General features: G+C 40.9%; 2 protein-coding genes across 6 annotated transcripts in view; one reads left to right on the forward strand and one right to left on the reverse strand.

Moving 5' to 3' along the window:
* Positions 1 to 26,632, forward strand: part of LOC144192062 (hormonally up-regulated neu tumor-associated kinase homolog A) — a 54,085-nt gene that overhangs the window by 25,765 nt on the left and 1,688 nt on the right. Inside the window, exons 1-14 of one of the 5 annotated variants that reach the window (XM_077711087.1) lie at positions 3,014 to 3,041; positions 11,842 to 12,106; positions 12,188 to 12,318; positions 12,837 to 12,886; positions 18,862 to 18,934; positions 21,782 to 22,229; positions 22,722 to 22,844; positions 22,926 to 23,095; positions 24,331 to 24,386; positions 24,655 to 24,793; positions 24,872 to 24,999; positions 25,590 to 25,725; positions 26,134 to 26,302; positions 26,371 to 26,569. In XM_077711087.1, the coding sequence (XP_077567213.1) occupies positions 22,026 to 22,229; positions 22,722 to 22,844; positions 22,926 to 23,095; positions 24,331 to 24,386; positions 24,655 to 24,793; positions 24,872 to 24,999; positions 25,590 to 25,725; positions 26,134 to 26,302; positions 26,371 to 26,569 (1,324 nt within the window). In that variant the 5' untranslated portion in view covers positions 3,014 to 3,041; positions 11,842 to 12,106; positions 12,188 to 12,318; ... (1 more) ...; positions 18,862 to 18,934; positions 21,782 to 22,025. Of the gene's footprint in view, positions 1 to 3,013; positions 3,042 to 10,833; positions 10,918 to 11,841; positions 12,107 to 12,187; positions 12,319 to 12,836; positions 12,887 to 18,861; positions 18,935 to 21,460; positions 22,230 to 22,721; positions 22,845 to 22,925; positions 23,096 to 24,330; positions 24,387 to 24,654; positions 24,794 to 24,871; positions 25,000 to 25,589; positions 25,726 to 26,133; positions 26,303 to 26,370; positions 26,570 to 26,632 lie in introns of those variants that run through there. The other 4 variants (XM_077711085.1, XM_077711086.1, XM_077711088.1 and 1 more) reach the window with 4 other exon arrangements.
* tbx18 (T-box transcription factor 18) lies at positions 5,734 to 12,231 on the reverse strand. The gene is made up of 8 exons (XM_077711095.1): positions 11,871 to 12,231; positions 11,147 to 11,291; positions 10,812 to 10,913; positions 10,232 to 10,403; positions 9,334 to 9,501; positions 8,377 to 8,441; positions 6,971 to 7,065; positions 5,734 to 6,887 (listed from the first exon to the last, which is right to left on the reverse strand). Exons 1-8 carry the CDS (start codon positions 12,076 to 12,078, stop codon positions 6,358 to 6,360), a joined length of 1,485 nt encoding a protein of 494 aa, XP_077567221.1. The 5' UTR covers positions 12,079 to 12,231; the 3' UTR covers positions 5,734 to 6,357.

Here is a 26,632-nt window from a genome sequence, read left to right on the forward strand (position 1 = left end):
GGTAAATATGATTTAGGATAGTGTTCATCATGTAGAAATTCCATAAGAATAAACCACCCCCCATCCCAAAATTAATGAAGCAACGTCTGCTTTGAATTGTAAAGATGAGCTCATTGTCTTCAAGCTGCTTTTCTGTACCCTTTCAAGACAGCTTTAATACCCTTCACCCCCAATTTAAAAGCGTTAAAGACTGCAGACTTGAACATAATTTTAGAGATTTTCAAGTATGAGTTGTCTACTTGGTGGGCCTGATTGACAGCTCTTCCTGGGTGGTTGCAAAGCAGCGCCCGCTCCGTTCCTACGGCAACAAACTCGGCAGGCGAGCCGATCAGTGAGCGAGCGCCCCAGGGGAGCCATCACATCACACGGGCACATGGTGTTAGTCGTGCATGTGCGGCGACCGGGCGTAGCAGGGTCCTCTGTTGACATCTTTGGGTCGTTGACGTGAACGTCACGGGAGAATGATCCCCGAAAGCAACACGCACGCACGCTTGGTCAGCTGCTCTATTAAAAAGAAACAAACCAGGCTAGTTTTTCTCACCAACGGACCTCCATGACATGGGTAGTTGTGTTCTGTAGATCTCAGTTCCACCAGTTAACCAAAGTAGACACAATATATAAAGATATCCAAGTTAAAATCCAAGTGATTACCATTTGCACACATGGAAATGTTTATATTTTTTCGAAAAGGGAGGTTTTTGTAGATGCAAGGTTTACACCTGGCAATAGTGTATATGGCTACAGTTTAACCTTTGTTTGTGAGGTAATAAATCAAGTTGCTTAATAAAAAGGAAGCTAAAAACAAGACCTTATAAACAGTAAATAGTTGAGTTTTATGCCAACAAGTTGGAAAATGCTTTTCCTGAACAATAGCTTGTTGTTGTATTACATTTTAAGTACCTAATTGTCCATAAGCAAGGATAAGGAACTTAATTTAGGTTGTTTGCACAAATTCTCTGATGAATTTCCCTTCAAAGTTTGTGAGTTTGTGTGACTTGACATCATTTGTTATAATTTGGACCTATTGTTGGTATTCCTTTTCTATTAGGTTTCCCACTTATATGATTTTTGAATAGTATTTAATGTCAATGCTTTACTTCCCCGTCCCATTTGCGTCCTATATTTATCTTTCCTCCTGCTTTCCCTTTCTTTTTCTGCATTATCGCCCATCAGCTCCTCCCGTCTTTGTTTATTTCAACGCCGCTACCTCTGTTTATGTGTCCTTCTCCCCGCGTACATAAATCGCGTTGGCGCTGGCTGTTGAAGTGTGAGGAATGGCACATGTGACGTCTCCTCGCAGCTGCCGTCGCTACCGCCCGCCTCTGCGAGCGGCAGGCAAAATATACAGCAAAATATACACCATGCGGCTACACACGTAAACATTTTGAACTGCTTTGATCTCGGTCTCCTTCATCCAACCTAGAAAAATCCTGGAAAAAAAGATGTTATGCATTACCTTGAGTCTCTAGCCCAAATCTTATCCACCTGTATTCTGTCTAACATAATTCATCAATTGTTCCACATCGCTTTTTCTACTACATTCATGTCATCATCCAAATTAGAAAATTGGTGTATCATAGGCGGAAAACTAGATGATGTCAGTGTCATTCTAGTATTTTCAACATAACATGACCATGTAAATATTTGTTGCGGGTGCGGGAGAGTGTGTGATGTTTTGCTGTTGTACCAAGACATATTGTCCTGTGTCAGCACAGCTTCACAGCTCATTGACAAATATTCCCTCACCATGCCTACCTCCTGAACGACCCTCTGCCCTATCTCACACACACACACACACACACACACACACACACACACACACACACACACACACACACACACACACACACACACATACAAGGCCAAATGTGATACATTGCCTTAGCATGTGACCCGTCCAGCGTGCAATGATAAATTCCAAGGTTGTATCTGAGGAGTAACAGGGGGAGCGGCGCCTGCGTGTAAAGGGATAGCAGAAAGCAGAATAGTTTTAGCTTTCTGTGAGCAGGTGCTTTGCTGTTTTTGTTGTTTTTTTGCATTGTGTTGTGCGACCCACCAAAAACAATTATGTTTCCTGCCAAAATATCATAATTGAAGATTGTTATCACTTTAAAATAACAACTAACCTCAGCGTTTGTATAGTACACAGTGCCAAGTGCTAAAGGGAGTATTTGAGAGTTAAATATAGTAGAAAAATGGATGTAACTATTGTTTCATTGGTTACATGCCATTCAGCCTTTAACCCAAAGTTGCATTAATACAAAGAAACTCTATTTTACTAAGTCATTAGGGTCACCTCCTGTGGTAAACTCTTATTTTCTCCCATCCTGATCTTTCTTCCACTCCCATCATGCTCTTTCACCTCTTCCTACTCCTCCTCATCTTTGCTCCTTCCTCCCTTTTACACTCGTCTACTGAACAGTGATCATGTCGGTCGTTTCATCAGCTCTTGCTCTTGCTCCACACTATTGAGATTGATGAGCTGCTGGTCTATAAATGACCTCGAAACATTATACACACTCATATGTGGGCGTTGGGGTCAAGATAAGGCTTTGTTTTGGTTACGTCCAAACATATCCACCTAGTAATGGCCTTACATTACTTAGGTTTGACTACTGCCACCTTGAGGAGTGGAGCATTGTTTCCAATCATGGAATTATTCATTCAATAAATGAATGAAGTTTGCCAGACTCGTTCTCTTGTCTTCTGACCTCTCAAAATGATGGAATTTTCCATCCAAATCGTTCATAGTCCGCAAGAGTAGAAAGCAATGTCCTGGCAAACTGACATTTTTTATCACTGCGGACCAGCAACCTCAAAATAAAATTCAGTAAAGGCTAGAGCAGATTCTATTTGTGATGGAAGACTTATTTGATTTCCTAGTCACCTCCTGTCTGGCTTCTACTTCTTCTATCCAAAGTGTGGTTTCCGCCTTATCCGTCATATCAACTGTCTAAAAATAGCAAAAGCATGCAAGCTGGACTGTCCCTGGAATGTTTCGGCTCGGTTACTGCTCCAATGAAGTTAGTGGAAAACTTAAGGTTTGTAGTTTTTTGACTCTTGGTGAGATATTGGCCTTCTGACATCTTATTGGGGGATTTTTATTTATATCCCTAAATTCTATTTGTCCTATCCTATGGTTCTGAATCCACCGTAACGATCATGGGTGGCGCGTCGTAAATCAGCACTTGACTTGACAAAGATTTAACAGCTGTAAGGTAAAGCACAGCCTCGGAGCTCGAGTTCTTGCGACTGTCATCAAATAGCTGTCGAGTCGTTAACGGCTCAGGCGGTTAACTGAGCCTCGGCACACCCACTGTGTCAGCCCAGCCTTCCTTCACTGCATCCTAACTCACCAAAAACAAAGGTGGACATCAAACCTTAATCAAGACCAAATTCCTACTTTGCAGTATTTCAGTTCTTCAAAGTACTCAATTACTAGTCTTACGGATATCTGTAATATGTGGTCCAAAACCAGGAATTTGAGGCTATTTCAGTATAACTGCATTTTAACTACATTGACAATTCAACAATTCTCTGACACGTGGACAATGTTTGATTCTTGAGGATTCTTGAACCTCTTACCACTACCCACAATGACCTCACCTGTAGTTTTTAATGCCCAGTCACGAACCCTACGGCCACAAAGCAAAGGCCCGTAATGCTAATGCATGCTTCCATGTCGAGCATGGCTGCAACCACACAACTGGACTCTATGCAAATACTAACTGCAGTGGTGAGAGATGTTAGTGTTCTCCCTCAAAAAGGGGGCAATGTACATTATCTCACTTCTCACACACATGCCTAGATACTAGCCCATGCAGAGAAGCCCCCCAACACAACCCAACCCTGCACCCCTAACGTGCTCCTGGCAGCTAGAGTGACAGATTTGACACCTTGGCACCTGGTCATAGACAAGTGTTTGTGTCCCCACCCTGGCTGAAGATATTTATGTGACTGCGTCCATTTAAAACAAATATTCTGTAAAGATCCGTTAAAGGTTGAAACCAGTCTTCTTGCATTTTAAAGTGGACTCCAACTTGGAATTTGTTTTATAGATATTGTATGCAAGCAGTTGAGTGTGTGTGTGTGTGTGTGTGTGTGTGTGTGTGTGTGTGTGTGTGTGTGTGTGTGTGTGTAGTAGTAGCACACGGGGGTCCCGTCTCGCCCCTCACTCTTGGGCAACAAGGCCACCATTCCATGCCATCTAAAATAAGATCCTCTCCTCCTGCTCACATGTGCTCGTCTTGTCAGCGGCCCCTGACCCTCTTGTTGACAGTGAGCAGCTTGAGCCAGCGACAAATGAGTTTTTCTTGGTCTTTTTATCAATTTTGCAGGGATGCCCAATTCTTTGCAATGTCACCAATTTGGCAAGGCCTATTTGCTTCATGTTGAGTCAAGTGTGTCATTAAGAAAGGGAAAAAGTCAGGCTAGGATTCTGCTTTTGTGGTCAAATCTGCTGTGCCAAAAATGTGTGTTTTCATAGCAAAACCTCTTATGATGAATAATTGAACCCCATGAATATAATTTCATATTCCAAATACTACTTTTGAGGCAGAAATGACATTACTGTACGTGCTGTTAACTGCTGACTGTTGGGAGCGGCATGTAAGGAACAAATTTTAGCATTGGAATAACTTGACCGATGCGGTCATCCAATGAGAATGCCTTTGGAGGAGGAGGGAAGAAGGCCAGTGGGGGTTCTTTGGGATTTTCTGGGATCAGCATGACCTTTTGAGAAGTCTCAACCACCTGTTGCCGCACACATTCGCACCTTCACACCCGCCTTGGCGAACACCCTAGCTCTCGTGTGAGAGAGAGAGAGAAAGCGCTTGGTCGGCGAGGGGTGTTCGTTGACTCCGTTACGCAACACTTTTATCCACGCTCACTCTTTATGGCTTCGTTGGAATTAGATCAGGGTTTTGGCTAGTCCGTTGGAGATGTCAAGGTTCACATCGGGGGCATTTGGAATGTATCCCCCCCTGGTGTGACACGTCCCTGTGAAGTGTGTGTTTGCGCATGTATGTGCGAGGTATTCCACATGTTACCAGCGCATAAATCACTTGAGTGCTTTTGCTGTTGTCGTGACACTGTAAGAGCTTTGAGTCGACATTTACAGTTCTGTACAATGGTAGCAAAGGACATCCTTAGAAGTCAGCAAAATTCTCACTATAATAATTATACTTGGATATAATTGCACTTGTATATAATTGCTCACAAATTGTAAATTGAGGATCATAAGCCACGGAGAACTAATGATATTGTTTGAAGGTCTACAATATTCTGGCTGCAGTGTTGAACCCATATCAAGATAGTGGAAACTAAGTTGATAGTGTAAACATTGTTTGTAATTGATTGAGATTAATTACACAAAAAGTGGTATGACAATTCAATAATGGTGTGCACCCTCAGTGAAGTGTTTGGCAAGTTCATGGTTGGAAAGCAGGTGCATAATTGCAAAAGGTCGCCTTGTTACGTACTAGCCAATAGGCATTGTATGGTTTCCAGCTCTTTTGGTATACTGAGTGTAGTAGGTTTCCCCTAAATACTGCAATAACTGATCCATATTCCATTTTTTTAACCACCTTTCCAGTTTTTGAGAGAATCCTCTTTGTGATTTTAATACTTATTGGCAAATATTGTCTACCCACGTTTAGATAATTGTGTATAAATCTGTAAGGAGAAGAATTCCAAAAAATGTTGTCCTTTTAATTATTAATACTGTATTTATACATAAATGAGGGCAACAATGCACTATATAAAATGTAATGTTTTTCACATGTAAATGTCTACCTTGGTGTACATTTGCCCTTGCAGGTTTTTTTTTTTCTTTGTGTTTAGTGAATAGAAACACAGCTATGTGGGATGTGTCAAAACCTACTTTTAAATACACAGTGAACAAAAATAAATATATAGTAATACACTTGGATTAGGGCACAGCTGAAGAGTGATTCCAGCCTTAATTGGAATTCAGACCCACAGTGTCAATCCAGCCTAAAATACTCATTCATTGCATATGTGACCTTATTATTATTATTTTAATATCCAATATTGATTGTTGTTCCTTTAAAAAGAAAGTTTTTTGTCTCCTCACCAACAGCAAGAACAAAAGTGCTCACTTCAAGTCACTGGGCCTTTTCTTTCCATAATCGCTTCCAGTTTTTTACCCCAGTTTTGTAATCACTGTGATTGGTCGGCGACCATCCCAGGGGTGTATCCTTCCTTTCAAGCTGCAGCAGCTTTTGGCTTCAGCTCACCTTCATTAGGATAAGCCCTACAGAAAATGCACCAATGGAAAGCTTTCTCAAAGTTCATAGCTTTCCCAAGTGTCATTTTTTTAATGTATGATGACTAATTTCAGCCTAGATGGGCCGCGACCTGCGAGCCCCCACTCCCCGACGTGCTGCCCGCCAGTCCCAAAGTCCGAGAGTCGAATAAAAACCCCTGCTGTCCAGCAGCGAGTACCCCGAGGCTGTCTGTTAGTGTCCCACTAGGGGACGAGCCCAGCAGGGCGTTTTGCTGGTTGGCGCCCATTTTGTCCGGGCTGGCAGCCAGGCGGGGCGAGGGCGGGAAAGTGTAGCCGTATAGGCCGTAGGGAGGCGTGTGAAGCCGGAGCCCGGTGTAGCTCTGAGGGGCGGGGCCGGACAGGTAGCCCAATTGCGATGTGGGTAAGGGGAGGGGGCAGAAGGTTTCGCCCTCGTAGGACGCCGGGCCTCGGGGCGGCGGAAAGTGATCCGTAGGGGTGGCGTAGCGATGGAGTGGGAGGGCCGGACGGTTGCAGGGGAAGTCGGTTGGACTAAGGGGGCACACCTGGAAGGGCGACGAGCATGGGGAAGGTGAGAGCAGGTGTGCTGAGGCGCCGATACCTCCGTGGGGCCCCGGGAGTCCTGCACAAATAGACATTTGATTGTGAGGAAGCTTATTTTAATTAAGGTTGCACCCGTTTCTCAAAATCAAAATCGAACCGCACCTTGTTTGGCCATGCCGGGGATGTCGTCAAAGGTGAGGGTCCGCAACGATGGCCGCCAGAAGGCGTACGACTCCACCAAAGCTTCCAGGCCCATCCTGCAAACACAAATCACATTAGCCGCCCCACCTCGTAAAGAGCGCAACTGGCCGCCATCTTGGGCTCTCTCTGTGTCTGCGCAGGTAACGAGGGTGCATAAACGCCACGTCGCCATTGGCCGCTGCCAGCCGGGCGCTCCGAAGTAATTGCTTTCACGCGGCATTTATGAGCCGATCAGGAGCAAGGAGGCAGGAAGCCACAGTGAGGATTTATGAGGTGGGATAAAACCCCCCCCGCCGCCCACCCGTCCTCCAAGGTGGGTTGGCGTAGAGGCCTAATGCAACTCTTCTGTAAGACCTTGTTAGCGTGAGGATGAAAGTCACCTCCCCCAAAACTATGCGCACGCCCGCCGGGTTTAAGCCGCGGCGATAATTTACACAAGATGCCCCGCGAAAAGCATGAACACATCGCACAATTTCGACTTCATCAATGGAAACTTAAGCAATCTTAAGCCAACTTTAAGAAAATTGGCTGGTAAAACCCAAGGAATTTGCAGATATTTTCTCTCTAGCTGTTAAATTTCATCATATTTTTCTTCTTTTATTTTTATCAGTGATATAATTTGTCTTGTGGCTTTTCCTAAGAATTGTCATTTTGATTATTATGTATTGATGACACGGTCACAAAATTATGTAAAAGTGTATTTTTAAAAACTAGATTCATTGTAATATTGTTGTAATGTTTTTGTTAGTATTATTATACAATTAGTTTAGTTTTATAATATACATTTTGGTATGGTTTTTGTCACTGTGGTTGATGACAAACTTTAAGGGAAAAAATAATTTAAAAAGATTTAATATCTATATATTTAATTTAATTATATGAGCAGACACATTTTAGACATTTAAATATTTTTGAAGTCAAATTCTCCAAATTTGTCAAAATATTTCCCTTTTTTCCCCCCCTTTTACTTTACATAACGTTGCAGTAAGTCCTTAAAGAATTTGATTTCCGTGCAAGTTGTTGTTGTTTAAAACTGCACGTTTTATGCTCTTTAGCTTTTAATATTTCAGAGTCTGTTATTCAATCTTACTCGTCACTCCACCACAATAACAAAATGACAAATACACCAAGATTAAATCTCCTGAATCCTGCGGTACGACTTGATTATTTCCACTCTGCGTGGATTCTCACATTCTTAGAGGCCCGTCGTACACTTGCGTGAAAGAAGAACAAATAAATGCATGCTGCACTTTTTCCTTTCCCGTAATATCCCATTGGAATAGCCGTGACAACAAAAAAGAACCAACCCACAGGCCAGCAAGAATATCAAACATGACCCAATTGCGGCAGCGAAATCCTCCACTCACCGATTCCTTCCAGAGTCTCTGAAGCCTTTGGCAAAAGGGTTCCTGTCAATTTTCAATCGTGTTATCTGGAATAGAGAAGAAAAATCCCCCAAAATCTTATGACAACATACACAGAATGCCAACAGAAGTAGCCTTTTGTTTGTGTAAACTACGCTCGTGTGCGGTGACATTATGCTTTTTGACTCTTGGCATTTAGGGAAACTGAAGCAGTGTGTTTGCCCTGCCGCACATGTGACGCTACCCGGTCAAGAAAGAATTGTTTCAACCTTGTGACCCTCAGCTAACGTCAGATGTTCAGGTTTTCTTTTAGTTTGCAGATTTAAGCAAAAACGTTTCATTCAAAAAGCCTACGTAGCAAGATTTTTTTTCCCTTCTATGCGCCCCATATTCTTTTGTCATTTGTCCAAAATGGAAAGTCCCAAATTGGGAAAGCCATAATATTTAAAGGACAACGGTGCGTTTGTTTAATGGTAAAAGCAGTAACAATTGCAGAGTTTGTACAAATAAGGGTAGACTTGGGTTATTCTTGAATAAGAGGCCATTTTGGTTTAAAAATTCTTGAAAAACACCTTCAGGTTCTATGCTATTCAAATAAAGTATCCCAATATATTGCTATATAATGTAAAAAAATGTTCTTCAATTTTAGAAGGATCTGCGGTACTACATGCTTTAATTACTTGGCTTTACATTTAAAACTTTCATAATGAAGTGTAGAATCTGTTCAAGTGGGTTGCCCACTCTATCCCGGCCCACCCCCCACCATTGCTCAGCGACCCCAGTGGGTCCAAATTCACACCAGCTGAAAACCTGGCATTGAGAACAGGCAGGGCGGGCCTGAGAAGGCGAGATGAGGATGTGGCTGAGGCCTGCACTCAAATGTGGTGCAAAATTCTTCTCCAATTCCTTTCATGAGTTTGGCTAAAACTGAATCTGAGGTGTTGGCGAGTATGTCCAAACCTGTTGGTTCTGGTACGCCGTAACTGTGGTGAAGACCGTCTCCGGGAATGAGAAGGTGCGCGTGCCGTCCCCAGTGGGTACGGCCTTCACCGCGGACAATTCCTCGCCGCACTCCTTTCGGATAACGTGCACCCGCGGCTGGTACTTGTGCATAGAGTGCAGGATTATCTGCAATGGAAAGGAAGATTTGAGGGTTTTATGTTGAGTGAGCTAATATTGTGTTGACACTGGTTGTCGTAGTTAACAATGCTTTGTTTGGACTTCCACCGCCTACTCTTTCTCAAATTGTTTGAGTCTTGCCAAATGCAACATCATTGACATATGTAGTATATGTGAGTTTTGCCTTGAGATATGAGCACACAGTAAGTGATATTCTATAGATCTTCATTGTTTTACAATGGTTTGAATTTGAAACTAATCAATATCATAGGATAATTTTGTGAATCAGATCAATGCTTGCTTTAGTCTGACAAAATACTTCACCAATAAGATCAGAACTACTGGAAAATCACTTTGGTAAAATTAGGATTGACTTGATTTTCTCATTTGGATTTTTTAAAATTAAAAGGTTGTAAATATTGAGGGTTTTTTAGAGTTTCAACAAGTATATCACACATTGATTAATTATCTTTAAGTTGTATTTATTTCACATACAAATGTGATATTTGTCTTGTAGTAGTAATCTCCCAATTATACTAATTGTTATAATGATGATATCAGTGATATTATTCATAATAACTGAGGTTTAAAATATATGCATTGTCCTGTTCAGTTGTAGGCCTGTGACTTTTTTTTACCATCAAAATGGACACGGTGTTAAATACGAGTTTAAAATTTCCCCCAAATTATTAGTAACATGGTCCATTCAAGTTTAAATGATAATAGTGCAGTGACTTACATGTCCCTGGTCGTCGAGCTCGTTATTGGTGAGCTTAAGCTTGTCGAAGCTGACCACCTGTCGCATCCACGTCTCCCCGGAGGCGGGTGAGTCCGGATGGATGTAGACCCGGGGCGGGACGGGGGAGTCGGCGTTGCCGGCTACCATCCACTTGGAGCTGTGGTACACATACCTTCAACCACACAACAGCACCAGAAAGCAATTTATGTTAGAAATGTTAAAAGGAAAGCCAAAGAAGTGAACTAAAATACTGTAGAAATAATAAGAAATGGCAGATATTTGGAGTTGGGCTTTTTATTTTATTACTTGAAAAATGCAATGTAGGAGAAAAAGAAGAATGTGTTGCACTACATGTAAATGTAGTAGGATTAATTTATGCACAAAAAACACTTGGGATGTTGTGGGGTTTTTTTGTGTTTTGTTTTTGGTCGGATTACAGCACATTTGCTGCTTTGACCTTGCACGCCGAGGTTAAAAATCCAAAAGGAACAGCTAAACAACATCTACCCAGTGCCATTTGTGTCTTGAAAAAAAAAAAGAATTGTGATTGAAAAAGGTTTCTAAATGCTATTTTTCTTACCTGTATCGTTTGTTGTCCACAGGGATGATATCCATAGCGATATAATACTGCTGATGTGGATCTAACCCGGACATTTTCACACGCATGGCAGGGAACATCCGCCTAGGAAAAAATATGTTGAATAGTATATCTAAGAATTATCGGTCATATGCGGTATTCTTATTTGTAGAAAGTTTGGAATTTTCAATTAATTTAAACAATATTTATAGTGTACACTGGATCCCATTAAAGTGGACTGTGTGGCTTTGAACCTAATACTGACAAGTAATGCAACTTGTTTATAACTATGTATAAATATATTGGCCAGAAATGAATAATTCAAAACTGCGTATTACCTTCCGGCCTTGGTGATGATCATCTCTGTACCTATCTCGTGGAATCGCTTCCACAAGTCCGAGCCCTGGAGCTCCACGCGTGGGTCATCACTGCCGCAAACGGCCCCGGTGGGCTGCGGGCTCAACACGAGCGTGTCCTCGCTCTCTATTGCACAAACACCGAATACACTATTTGGGTTATTTCTAAAATATGCACACGTATAGCATCTATCACTAAGTAGTAAATTTGATAATTTTAAAGAAGTCATATGTGCGTATGCATCGATTTTAGACAATATTAGGCTATTTTGGGACACATTAAATTGTGGCATGGGTTTCATTTATCCATTATTCTGATAAGTAAGGCAATTTATCGCAGTATACTTTTACATCGCAGGCCCGAGACATAAAGAATTGCCTTTTCCTAACTTTCAATCGCTTTTCGGTGCGTTTTCTCCTCCTGCTGATTGATTTGGCGTGTTTACGGAGTGTTTACTCGGAGCCGTAATTGTCGCGCAGTTTTTGCACGCGCGCCTGCAGCAATATCGCGTCTTTCGCCGATATTGAAGGGAATTCAGCATCTTGATTTGCTTTTGGGGTCATTTCCATCTGATCTATGTTCACTGAGAAATATAACGTTGTATGCAATATGTATTGTGGAAGTCCTGACAAACAATAGCGGTCTAAACATCTGCAACTTTCTTCCATCTTTGCAGTTTTCGGGTCCAGCCTCGCTTGTACTTACGGGATCCATCGCTGGCATATTCCGCACCACTCGTCCCACTAGCTGCTGGAGGCTCCGGGCTGCCGGGGGTTCTCGGGACGTCGTAGCCGGGCGATGTCGCGCCTGCCCCGGCTGTCCTGCGCCTCTTCTCCACCCCGATGAGCGCTTCTACCGAGAAGGCGTGCGCCTTGACGCTGAGCGCGCACGGCGAGCGCCGCTTCTCGGCCATGACTCGGATCCCAAAGTCCCGAGACGAGGTAAGAGGCCTCCACGAAAGTGTTCCTGGGTGCAAGTTTCTCCGCGTCTAACGTCTCGGTCATCCGCCGCTTTCTTTGGAGGGAGGTGTCGACATTATAAGGGGAAAAGGAAGAAGGGACATGAGGAGCGTCAGTCATGGATCTACTGGACCAATGGGGAGTTGTCCTTCTCACTACTCAGGAAGCGCTCGAACCTCCGGCCACGCCCACTGGTGAGCACCCCCGGATCAAACCCGGGGACACATTACTTATTTTCCCTTCTTTTTTCTCTTACTTTTATATTGTGGTCATGATAACACATGCGAGACAAAGGGTTGAATCGAAATAAGATTATAAAATTTAAGAAGGAAATAGGAAATTGGACTCTATTAACGAAAAGATCCATGCATGTATATTCTAAACAGTTAGGGTTAGGATTAGATACAAATCAGAAGTCTAATCTTTACATTAATAATACTTTATGAGGATATTTAATCGTCCTTTGCAGAATATATACACTGATGATTATGTAAAATAATGGTGTCTTGCAGATTGAAACAAGGACATGAATGCAAAAATACTTGGAGTAACTTTGATAAAATATACAATACAGTAAATGGGTTATTGTACTGTCAAAGTTGCTATAGAAATCTGAATTATTTTGCACATGCAAAGTATGACAGAAGAATTAAATTTGCAATGCATGGGTGGCCTTTATTGTCACTCATATGTACATTTTCTTTTGAATTAGATTGGTGTCCTAAAGTTTGACTTTGACCACCGATGAGCAAGCAAGTCAAGGTAAGCATTTTTTTTCTTGAAATTATTTAGGCCTTAAAAACGTGTGACTTTTTACGCACTATAAATTATGTTGTAAAAAGTAAATGCAGCGTTTTAAAATGAAGCTGTTAAATGAAGATGGCAGCTGCTCTCATGCATGTTTTGGCTTTAAATTACATATGGTAGAACATTTACAAGTTCTTATAATGTCAGAAGTATGAAATAGTCTTTGGCTTTTTTGAAGGCTTTATTTTTTTCCTATTTCAAAGTGACATGCTTCATACAGTCTATTTCAACTGTTGCAAATTTTCCCATTGATTAATATTACTGGTAAGTTCAAAATGATGATTAATAACCTTAAAAGCATATATTTAAAAACATCAATCTTGCAACTGATGTGATTTATGTGTTCTTCCATTACTCGTTGTTATTATTATTTAGCAATTTCATATCTGGCAGCAATAGGAAACTAATGCAGTTTTCCCCCCACTTTAATTATTAATATTTGATATTTTCCCTATGTGCACGTATTTATTTACATGGAACAAAAAAATGGAGTACCTATGAGTGACTGTAGCTGGCTCACCTGCACGTGCCCCTTCTGCCAATGAGCACACGTTGTCTGTGAGGGGGAGGGGCCTATTAGAACGTCTTTTAATGCTTTTGCGCGTGTCAGAAACGTGTCTGTCTGTGTTGCTCCTCGAACCAGCGCGTGTCTGCGAGTTGGCCGTGCAGGCCTCTTCTTTCTGCAGTCGCATTCAGAAAATGAATCACTGACTCCAAACGGATGAGCACAAATGCAATGCAAATGCAAAACTGCTGCAATGTGCAAAATATTCATTGTTTGAATTCAAATAGAAAATAATAACCCCATATAAAATGTTACAATAGCCTAAAACTTGATATCATATTATATTTGGGTGATCTCAGCTATTTAAAATGTTAAGATTTTTCAAACTCTTTGCAGTGTGATGAATACAGAACTAAAGGGAGTAAAGAGAGATTAGTTTTAGCATGAAATGAAGTATGGTGAATTAATTGTATGCATATTTAATATATTTATTTATATTGCAAATTCTCCAAGTCTTGTGAGAGTTGAAGGTTTGCAATAAAGCACTAGTTTTTAAAAAATGCATTATAGAATACGAGTACACCACACAAAAAGCCAATACAAAGCAATTTCTATCATTATACAGCCAAATAATTATACATAATAGTATATACATTTGTAAATAAATAGAATACTTAAGAGGCAGGCTGTACAACACGTGGCAAATATACACACAAGGAACTTCAGATTTTATTAAAAATAAAGAAGCAAAAAATCACCTAAAGCCCATTAAAGAAAAATTCTCTTTCTATTAGTATGCATAAGTGTATTCACAGAATATGCCACAAAACACCTGTTTGTCAATGATGCCCTATTCGTCAGGTATTGACCTCTAGTGGTAAATATGTCTTGTTTCAGATTGTTGAAAATATGTATATACTTTTCCCCAAAATAGTTTTTTCTACAGTTACATTTCTTTTTTTTAATTTTTAGTCAAACAAGATTAGTTTAAAATGACATGTCATGCAATTTGAAAAAAGACGAAAGTTAGAAATGTAGTTTCCAAGCAAACGCTTCCGACGATGACGTGAAAATCACAATCTTGAAAGGCAAACATCTGCAGCTCGTAATTGAGCTTTCAGGGGCCGGGCCCACACGTGCATCTTTAAAAAAAAGGCACAACAACACTTAGTTTCACTGCTTTTCTTTCTACGGCGCAACTGGAAACATTTAAGATTTCTTTTTTTTTTTTTAAATCAGAGAACAAAGTCATAAAAAAAATTCCGAATCGGGCGCTAATCCCGCCTTTGCACGCCCTGTAACTAGCATTTAGCACATTTTGAAGGAATAGCCTTTTTATTGGCGTGTTTAGGGCGTCCAAATGTGCACAAACACATTCAGTTTTTTATAGTGAGAAGAGGAAAGAAAGTGTGCCAGTGTTTCTGCCGCCCGTTCCTATTTTTACCTTTTCCTAATTGGTGGTAATGACTCCATTTGAACAGCAACATGAAAGCTGTACACACACACACACATTACATGTGTTCACTTGACAAGCGCATACTTTATGCTGCGTTTTAATATCACAATAATACTTTAAAATTTAGGAGTGGGTTGAAAGCACTGTGTATTGAAATTCATTCCAACATGTCAATTTTGCACTAGTTTATCCACCAAAAAACTATATGGAAAATCATTTTATGTCCTGAAACGTATTTCTGCCTTCCGCATTTTCATGGTAAAGCAAACAAAACTTGTTTTTACTACATTTTGGCAGAAATACAATATGCACTTTCATATTGAGGTATAACATCAGTTCTCTTATTGCATTGGAAATTCCCCCTTTTTTTAAAGATTATCTTCCATTAGATCATCTTTAAAAATGTAACTTGATATTTAAAAATGTTACATCTTTTGAATTTAAATGGCGGATTACTTTGTTGCATTGTAGCTCATTTCAGCAACATTTTCCCAACTAGCATCTTGATCTTTTTCCTCCCCATTTTTGTCCTTTTTGTGACTTATTACCAAAGCAACACCCCGAATATATATTTTAATGGGCCCATTGGACTTTTTCAAACATAAACCAATCGCAAGACGATGTGTTTGGGTGTCTCCCACTGAGGAAAAAGGAAATAAAATAGGAGCCACTCCAATGTATTGTAATGTCCGCTTTCATTAAAACCAGGCTTTGACAAACAGGGAATAGAAACTATTAAGATGTTGCCGTCATTCAGAAGGTTTGGAGAAGTTGGAATTGTGGACTGGGCTAGAGAAATAACAAAAATTATCAAGATTTGGGATCTTTTTATAAAAAAAAACCATGTGGAAATATTGTTGTAGTTTTTTTTTACTATTGAGAGGAATAAGTGGGAAATTCTAACTGTTATGGATTATGTATTATGAATAACTTTATTCATCCTGTATTCTGAAAATGTATGATAGAAAACATATTTTATTATGTCCAAGTCAGAATTTGTGACGAAGGCAAACTAAATTCAACTAAATGATACAAAAAATATTGATGTATTGTATCAGTTAGAATTTACTTGCATCTTCAAAAAAATAGTTCAATTTATTTGAAGAAAATCATTTCCCCACTTGGACCTTTTGTCCTTTTGAACCTTTCTTCTTGGCTTTAAGTGCATAAAAGGAAAAACAGCAAAAAGAAAAGACAAAGAACACAAACTCATTCATTGCCAGCCCACATATACTTTATGTACTCCCATCCTCAGAGTACATATTATATGAGTTTGCTCTACAAAAAGACATATTCCATTATAGACACCCAAAAGCACGTCCAGTCAAAATTGATCGGACGCCCATTCCCGTCGACGGGAGCCAAAGAGTGACGGCGGAAGTCACCAATGCCGAGCAAAGGTCATTTATTTCGCACGGAGCCTCTCTCGTGTGCTTTTGGCGGCGCTGATAGGGCCCCGGGCGAAAAATGTGTTTTTCATCCTGGGTCTCTTCCTCCCTCTTCCCGGGATAACAGGGTCACAGCACGGAGACCCCCAATGACTCCACACCTGGAACAACAACGCCCAGAATATCCGCTTTGCTTTGGCCAGGCCGGGCCTGTGCACATGTCGCGCACACGCACATGCACGCTAATCCTTCTTCGACACCTCTTCAGGCCCTAAATGAGCCCCGGGGTGCGCCGAGTATGAAACACTCGAGGCGTTTTCTTTTTTTTCAAGTCAATCTGTGCGTGTGCGTCGCAGGCGACGCGGCGCTGAGATGTGATTCATAAAAGATGAGTGCAAGGGGAAGTCAAAGTGTTTGGATTCAGCCTTTATGGGATGAAAGGCGGGTAAAAAAAGGGGGGGGGAAGTGGAGCTTGGGGGGGTTGGGCACCCTGCGAATGGGCCTTCGGGGTTAGCGCGGTGCACCAAGTGATGACAGTGAGAAAATATTCCCATCTGCCACCTTTTGATGCTCGCGGCGAGCCTCCGTCTTTTCAAAATGTCGCACAGGAAAATGAAAAGGACAGAGTTAATTGTTGTTTTTGTAGGATGACAAATCTTATCTTGATTGTTATCTTCTTGATTGACACTTGAAGTGAAATCTTGCCCTGGCATATCCTAGTCTTTCCTGCCATTCTTCATGAATAAAATATGAATTCTCAAATTAAACTAGTTCAATGTTTGATGTTTCATCCAATAATAACTTTACTATCAGACAAAAAAATGACCACTATTATTCCTGTTATCCTCAAAATACAATACATACATTTTCTCCACAAACAGTCTTATAACATCGACTTTCCATCTGATGCAATGTATATTTTTGTCATAGTATATTTCTACTATCAATTGTCAACATTGTGCACTCCCTCTAATTATCAATGTTTAATTAGAATATTCATGGCTTTTTAAAAAATAGACATTCTTTCCTGTCAAATTCCTTTGATATTTTAACAGCCATTAACAACTATTTCTTCCAAATGTACCAAAATGCAAATATACTTCTCTTGCAAACAAGATAATACATGTGGAACTTTACAGGGAATATGCTTAGTGTTGGAATAACTCCATATTTCTGACTTAAATTGGCTTTTCCAAGCAGCATCTGCACGGCCCTTCGTTTTCCAACCCAACCAATAATCTGCACGTTTTCTTGACTCTCCACTGTCCGGGAGTTGTCCCATTACTTTTGCCTCGTACTTGCACTCGTGACGTGGGTTTCTTGCTTGGCGTGGACATCACACAACTTGCCATAAAAGCTGCATGTGCAAAAATCAAAGGCATTGAGGCCTGCAGATGAAAAGCGGCCGAATGCAAGGAAGGACGCCAATTCAGCACTTTGACTTATCAGTTGAATGTGCAATTGAATTTACTCGTGTGTCAAATCCATTTACCCATTTCCCTATTAATCGGTTTCAGACTCCTAAAAAAAAATTACAATTTGCTTTAATGAGATGAAAGCTCTGTAGATAACTTCCTCTTCCCCTTGTTTTCTCCTTTTCCATCTGGTTGGAGTAAACAGCAGATTAGCGCATTAACACAGGCGACTGGCACCCAAAGGAAGGCCCAATGTCAAAATGCATCAAGCATGACGTCTCGATTACGAGCCTGCATAAAATTGGAGTTAAAATGCAAGACTAGCGTCTGTTAATGTTGAATGGAATGGAGTTGAGGTCATGTTCATGCTTGACCTTAGAATATAGTCCAAATTAACTTGCATACATTTCCTTTTCATCAGGTCTTCAATTTTAAGAAAAAATACATCAAATTGTAATATTGTTGTCAGTCAAATACTAACTTCTGTGTATTTCATTCATATTTTGATTCAATTTTTACTCTCTGGGAAATGTCAGCTGACATTTTCCACTACAAAAAGTATTTTTAGAGTTTTTTTAATCGAAAGATTGCTTCTTATGTTTAATTCACTTAATTAAACAGGACATCATTTTTTTCAAAATATACCACTGCAGACTTGCCAAAAACTATTCCTCTTTTTAATTTAATATAATATTCTTAATTTTGGTCCTACTACACATGCCCTCCACCCAACTTTATGTATTCCAATATAATCCCACACTGCTTATCCTGTCTAGGTTTGAAAACCGCAACTGCAGCTCACAAATCCATTTTTCCCCAACATTTTCTTTTACAAACACACACACACACACAAACACAAATAGGCAAGTCTTTGTAAGGCACACCAGCACAGTTGTGTGACGCTTTAACGGCCTCATTTTTTTGCCAGCCAACGAGGTGCGCTATTAACAACATAACACATGCTTAATGAACGGGTGGCACACACACACACACACACACACACACACTATTACTGGAGGATACATTTTACAGCGTGGCGTTCACACAGAAACACATTTTTACTGCACTAGTCACAACAAAGGTGTCACGGTGAGAGAGGTGTGACGGAAGCTCGTGTCAATAATCCCCTCTAATTCCATTTCCTTCCCTTTTTTTTTCATTTTAAGATGTTTTCCAACTGCGATGAGGACAAAGATGACACACAGACTAGTCTACATTGAAGCTCTTCTTCATGACCAGGTACTAGATTCAATCATATTTTTAATCCAAAATGTTGGTCATTTGAATTTAACCACAGTTGGTCTATAAAACAACAGTTTTTACCTTAACATATTAACACATCCAATTTTTGAGATGAGGCAAACAGCCCAAGCTATTTCCCCCAATAGTGACAACTACAATGTTATTTAACTCACTCACTACATTAGACCATTCAAGAAATTTCATTTTAATAGTCACGGCTTGCATTAACCGACCATCAATTGAACAATCGCCACCAGATCTCCCATTCAAATCAAATTGGAAATCCATCACTCCTCAATGAATCGAAACCTATTTTTTGGACATGTATCACCTTATACTTACTTGTTAGTTTTGAAACACGTGGCTCAAGTGACTGAGACCCGCTTTCACGGGCCAATTAGAAGCTCACAATTGAGAACAGATTCCACCACGCGCTAATCACCCACCCACCCACCAACCCACCCACCCAAATACACACTCACACACACACACACACACTACAGTACCACCAGGCTAATGAGCTTGAGAGGAAAAAGCTTAAGAGGCCGTACCATCAGCGAACAGGTTGTAACTGGGAACAGATTCCACCTCTGTGTGTGTGTCATGCACACAAACTCCCGCTGTTCCAGTATGTTTCCTCCCCATAAAAAGCAACACTTAGCACTTCATTGGCATTGAGCACTTGTGACAACATTATGCAGCAGAAACATATTCAAGGGAATATTCCCTTTTTTAAATAGGATCTTAATTATCATCGGGTATCACTTTTGGGAATATTCGCCAATGGATAATCAATGTTATTGGTTAGAAGCGTCTATTTTGACGTCCACCAATGTTTTTTTTTTTTTTTTTTTTTAACGAGGGAAGTTCCAAACGAGGTGAGTAGAGGAAGGGGAAGAGATGAGGGGGTGTGTTTGGCGTCGCTGTGGGGAATATTTCACAAGGCAGCGTCATTAACAGCCCGCCTTCAAACGCCAACATTAAGCGAGCCATTGTGTTCACGCGCACGCCAAGTGGCATCAATGGCGAGGTTTTTTTCAATCACAAGCCGCCACAAAGTGGACGTTGATGCCACTGTACCAAATATGCTGTTTTTCTCAACCATGTCTATTTATTTTTTAAGTATAGGATCCTTGCTTTCTTTTTTATTTTGCGAAAAGCATCAAATGTTGCATTTTTTGCTTCAATGCGAATTTTAATTATCTGGGAAAAAAGCTTGGAAAATTGGAATCAGTCACTTTGTAAAATTGTTCCCAAATTGAATGAATCCTTTATTGTCCAATAATTTCTCATTTTTAAGATAGTTTTATGCAGGTTTTCACTCTTTTCGACATCGTTCCCTTACAAAAAAATAGCATTTTTGCTATGTTTGTATTCAAACTAAAAGAACTCCAATTATTCCAATTATTTTGTTTAGTCTCAAATATCACATCTTTCAGCAAAGCCTTTTGTTCTCATTTGCGGCCACATTTTAATGACTCACAGTACATATTTTCAAAAACTAGCATCCCTGCTAATGTGGAGCGGGTGTGCACACGTGCACATTATGTATGTGCTCGCTCGCTGCCCGCTGCGCCGCTCCCCAAATTGAAATGTGAAAGAAACATGTTGGAAGGTGATGACAAGAATGAAGCGAACCAGTCATTTCCTGGCCGCTCAACCCACATGTGTCACACACATACCCACACACACACACACACATACAATGGTATGCATTAAACACACACATGCACTCACAAAAGTCCACCACATTCTGCTTTAATAAGCAAGACATTTTAGCAGAAGAGCGGTTATGTTTGTGTGTGTTCAGTGCATACTAGTCTGTGTGTGTGTGTATTTGTTTTTTACTTTAATTGGCCTTTTCAGTGGGGAAACCCTGCAGAAAGTTGAAGGGGCCAAGCCTCACGTCACCACTCTTCTCACACACGTATACACATAGTAGTTATGCACACATACACACTTTCATAGATGGAAATGGTTCTTTGCAGAATTATATAAAGACATCTTCACATTTTGGCAACTGTCACTATTTTTCGAGGTTTTTTTGGGGTGTATTTATTTGTTTGTACTTGAATGTGTTATTAGGAGTAGTTGAAGTAGGAACATTTGTTGTTGGATGTTGAAATTTAAGGACTGAATCAGCATTAATAACCTGAGAAATGCACTGTCGTGATGTTGCCAGGAGAGGGAAGCAGTTACAGATTATCCTTTTTGGCTCATAGAAATGATGAGAGTAATCCAATTTATATATATATATATATTGCAAAAGGGAAATTGTGATAGGATTCTTTTGTGGAGGAAATACATTACATAAGTTTTGAACAAAAGTTTTTCATTGATTTCCTCCATAAATGATCACTCTGGTTTCTAAGATGGATTTAATAACTTAAACATTAAATGAGGTCCATTTTGTAATGCCAGTGTGTTTTACAAGTACATTAAAACGCTTTGATAATTTTTGTATAATTAAACTTTGTTCATGGTTAAAACACCAATCAGAGCAGACTATATATTTGTGTTTGTGTGTGTGTCACATTACACAGCGTATTGGATCTACTGAGTGAGGCAGTAGGACAAACTGCAATCTGAGCCAATACGCACACACACACGTGGCGATAGAGTTCAATGGCAAGCACTAGTGTGAAACTACACTTTTGTTTTCCACTGAAGAACCGTTGAACCTTTAATATCCCTTTCAATGACTATTTTGCATGCAGCATCCTATCCAATTTTTTTTAAATGAAACATTTTTAACCACAGTTGTATGTAAATCATTTTATTTTTGTGTGAATTCATCATAAAATGTGGTCTGATCTTCACTAAATCTCAAAATTTCTCTTCCAGGACGTTGGTTCGTCACAAGTAGAAAAGAACAGGTTGAAGTAAGAGCATCTGAATGGTTATTGTGTAACTATGAGGAAGTGCTGAAGTGGGGAGGTCATATGTGTGTGTGCATGGGAGGTGGGGGCGTAATTAGGGTGTCACATGTCACTAACAGAAGAGTTAATGATGCACCGGAGGCTCAGCAGGAAGCCGCTCCGATGCATTCTGGCCGAGTGGGCCATCGCACCATGGGGTACACACCTCTATGCCGGGCGCCGCAGTGAAGGTGAAAGGGGACGTCGGCGGCAGAGGGAGCACGGGCCCCACCTCGCTGGCACCCCCCCGCAAGGAGCTGCTGAGAAGTTTCCCCCACACCAAGCGGGTGGGCTCCTACCTTGTAGGAAAGATGATCAACAAGGGTTCCTTTGCCAAGGTGATGGAGGGTCTTCACTTGGACACAGGAGAGAAGGTAAGAAATGCTTATTTGGTGGTGTTAGATTTTCAGTCCATTTTGGCTGGGAGGGCTGGCAGCGATTGTTTGATGCTTGCCACTCCCATTCAAAATGGATTGGGTTGGTTATTGGTTTTCAATGTTGTATACATAGAATAAATTCTGTCAATTTTATTTACTATATATATACCTTGCTTTTTAAAATTTATTTTACTTGAGTTTGAAACTTTGTGGCAAGATTAATTCGACTGTCATTTCCATGGTAACAAGAACACTCACTGCAGTTGTGTTTACATATGATAACCTTTGAACTTGGTCAAGCTGGACCTCCACTAGGAAGAAAGAAATACATTTTGTGGGTTTTTTTTGCAGTGTGCAACTCCTAATAAACTCTTTAGGGTTATTTTATATAAATTATTGTTTATTTTTTTTTGCTTTCATGGTTATTAACACTGCATGCAAATGACTTATTGAGACTTATTAAGCTTTTCCATCTTGTTGTGCTTTCAGGTAGCCATCAAGGTGGTTGACAAAAAGAAAGCCCGCCTGGACTCTTATGTGCACAAGAACATGAGGAGAGAAGCGTACATCCATCAGATGATACGACACCCAAATGTCGTCGTCCTTTTGGAGGTACCCAAATTGCATTGTTTACATTTATGGAAATACTGAGAATGTCTCCAATGTATTGTATTTGTGTGTGTATGTTTGTAGACTCTGGAAACGGAGAACAGCTACTACCTGGTTTTGGAGTTGTGTGCTGGTGGCGACCTGATGGAGCGCATTTGCGACTGGAAGCGTCTGCCGGAGAAAGAAGTCCGGCGATACACACGGCAGATCTTGTCAGCGGTGGCGCATCTACACCAGCATGGTGTCGTACACAGGTGACTGAAAAAGTGCTCTCGTACGGCTTAAATTTAGAAATCTGAGTACAGGCCTGCCCTGTTTTTTCATGTTGTGATGTCATAATCAGAATTTAGGATTGGCAACAACAGAATAGAATGCACAAATCTGCAGCTCTTTTTGGTTGTGATATCAAACTTAGTTGTATAGTTTAGTGGGCAGGGCAAAGGCAAGTAAGAAAAGAAGACTAATTACGATTGTTTTTCGTCAAAAATAGGATTTTCCGACATCAAGGGCAGCCAATGACTTCATTTTGAATGCTTTGCCTCTCCTGGAAATCATATGCAAAGAAAATAAGTCTTGGAAAATACTAAAGAGATGTCCAGAGCAACCAAACAAATCTTAATACAAGTAAAAAAGTCTCATTACTTCCCAACACGGATGCGCACAAACACAGAGGAATTCTTATGCAGCAAAATGTGGCTGCAGTGTGGGACGAAAAGGTGTCACTTTATTGCAAACACACATACACACGCACGACAGAGCTGGATTTTAAGAGGTTTGGCTCCTCCAAAGGTGGGAATGTGATTACCAGGCAATGACCTCATCACGTTGCGCCGGCGCCATGGTTCACACATCATCACGACATCACCGACTTCCTCTCTAATGAAGTCCCTCAACGATGGCCAAACACACACACACACACACACACACACACACACACACACACACACATACACACATACACACAAATGAGGCATGATTAAAATGAACATAACTGGAAAATTTGCACTTAGAGTCACTTTCAGCTCCCCCACATTTAGGAGGTTTACCGCAAAGGTTGTTTTCTCATTGAAAGCGACGTCTGCGCTTCCCTCGGTTCTTTGTCGTCCGTCTGGCTTTGTCTCCTTCTTCCGTCCTGTTCTTCAGCATCTGTTGTTGAGATGAATGAACTTGAAAGGAACGCGCGCCATTCCCTGGCCGGATGACGAGCGCAGATGTTCATTGAGGTTCAAGTTCTCTTTGGGTGCTACTCACGACACCAAAGTCAGAGTTTGGACTCTAAAGCAGTCTTTCCCAACCCTATTTTGCATTAAAAAATCTTAAAATATATGTATTAACAATATAAAGAAAGCCATTGTCACTCAACTGTTATCAACGGGAATCCCATAAGGATGAAATGACGAAATTATCCTCCATTCTGACATTGACTGATTGAGAATAATATGAAGTTATATTGTAATTGTGGGACCATAACGTCTTGTTCTGTGTGCAGAGATTTGAAGATTGAGAACTTTCTGCTGGACGAGAATAACAACATCAAGATTGTGGGTACGTTTTTGTAAAAGTAATGAAAAGCTCTGGAGGGCTATAAAAGCTCTTTGGCATGTATGGATGTTATACAATTATTTAAGAAAACATTTTATAAAAAGGAATATTTAATAAACTCCTCATAGTTTGATTGACTCTACGAGCTCATTTTAATTTAAGAATAGATTACTGTCCCATTGTATACTATCAATGCTTATTGATATTAAATATGTTTTCTGATCCTTCAAACGCTAGCGTGACTTGACATGTTTTTTTTTCTGCTTGGAAGACTTCGGCCTGAGCAACACGGTAAGGTCAGAGTCTCTGCCCGCCGAGTTGCTCAGCACCCAGTGCGGAAGCCCCGCTTACGCCGCCCCTGAACTCCTCGCCCACCAGAAGTACGGACCCAAAGTGGATGTGTGGTCCATGTGAGTCCTGCCATGATCATTACAAATGCAATTGGAGTTAAGTTCAATTCTGACCTTTTAAGTGACATGTGTTGTCAGAGGTGTGAGCGTGTTCGCCATGCTGACCGGCACGCTGCCGTTTACCGTGGAGCCCTTCAACATCAGACAACTGCACCACAAGATGGTGGACGGAGACATCGGACACATACCTGGTGACATTAGCAAAGGTCATATTCCCCTTTAACTTGTGGCTACAGAGCCAAATGTGGTTCTTTTCATTCTTCTAATGTAAATTACAATTAGTTTGGAACTGGATACATATGTATCAGCATTTGATCAAGTACTATAACTTGTCATTCTCAACTTCATTGGACCTTCATTGTAGCATCAAGAGGAAAAAAAATACTTTGACATGGCACATAAAACTGAAATGTCAACTCTTTTTGAAGGTTTTGATTGAGAAGAAAATGACCCTAAAAAATCAAGTTACCTGTTGAAACTGCATTTTAAGTAAACATGACTTTTGTTAAGTACTTCAAATACATTGCAAGTAAACTAGACTTAAATTATTGTGAATGGCTGCCAAATTCAGGCTGTACCTGTCAGTTTCAGTAAATACATACAATGTGAAGTAATGTCAGCATGACACATAAGCTTCATCATGTGAGTTCAACTTATCACTCAAAGTAAAACGTTACTAGTAAAAATTGCACATTTCAGTGATGTCTATAGATTACATATTTCTTTTACACTCTATAAAATGTCAGTTTATTTTTTCAAATCATAAATGACTAACATTTTCATTTGGGCCTCGCAGGTGCAGTGACCTTCGTGTTGTCTCTGCTGGAAGCCGACCCTGACATCAGACCAAGCGTCCGAACCGCCATGGAGGCGCCTTGGATCAGCCAAGGTTACGCCAAGAGGCCACTACAAACACTCTGGTTTGACAACAGGTAATCTACTGGTGCTTCTCCATTCTCTTTTTGTACGGATTCAAAGGCAACGGATAAAATACGAAGCGGATTCAGTCGGTTAATTCCAGCCTGACGTTAACCTGTATTTTTCCACTCGATCATCCCGCAGAAAATATTGCATATTTATTGCTCTGGTGATGTGAGTTTTGTAATCCGAGAGCGTTGAGCAAAAGGAAATGAAGGCGAATGAAAATTGTTGTGGTCGTCAGCGTGACAGCTTTTGTGGAAGCGTGTGGGAATGTCATCAGTGCAAAGTCTACTCGCCACGCAAAGACGCCCCTTAGTGGTCGCGTTGTTGGCTTGCAAATGTCGTCAAATCATTTCTTCCAGTGCAATAGTTTGCAACTGTAAAAATGTACTCGTGGTGGTCCCACGTCTACCCCGCAGGCTGCACGCCAAAGACGTCGACGCCTCGGTGCTGGCGTACATGACGGACACGTTGGGCCACTCGCCCGCGGAGGTCACTCGCTCGCTCGCCAGCAATCGGCCCTCCGCCGCCATGGCCTCCTACTACTTGCTGCTAGCCAAGATCCACAGGACCCCTGGAGGTCTTAAAGTCAGTTACTAGTCGGCTGCTGCATTGCCGGTGCCAGGATCGTTATTTTATTTCATTTTTTTTCGCAGAGCGACGTCGTCAAGGTGAAAAAGTCGCCGGGCGGACGTCCCAAAGCCAACAGACAAATGGGAGAGCGCCAGCGTGGTGGGACAAGAACCAATCAGACGACACTAAGAGAAGATGTCAGCAGGATATCGTCTCCTAGGAAACCGTCTCCCGAAGCTGTCGTCACCTTGAGTACAAAAGAACCTTTGATTCTTCCTGACGGTAACAAAAAGAAAATTCCTACTCTTATTGAAACTTTTCATAGTTGCATTTGTTTTTATTGAC

The sequence above is a fragment of the Stigmatopora nigra genome, unplaced genomic scaffold, assembly GCF_051989575.1.
Source record: "Stigmatopora nigra isolate UIUO_SnigA unplaced genomic scaffold, RoL_Snig_1.1 HiC_scaffold_25, whole genome shotgun sequence".
In the NCBI taxonomy this organism is placed as follows: Eukaryota; Metazoa; Chordata; class Actinopteri; order Syngnathiformes; family Syngnathidae; genus Stigmatopora; species Stigmatopora nigra.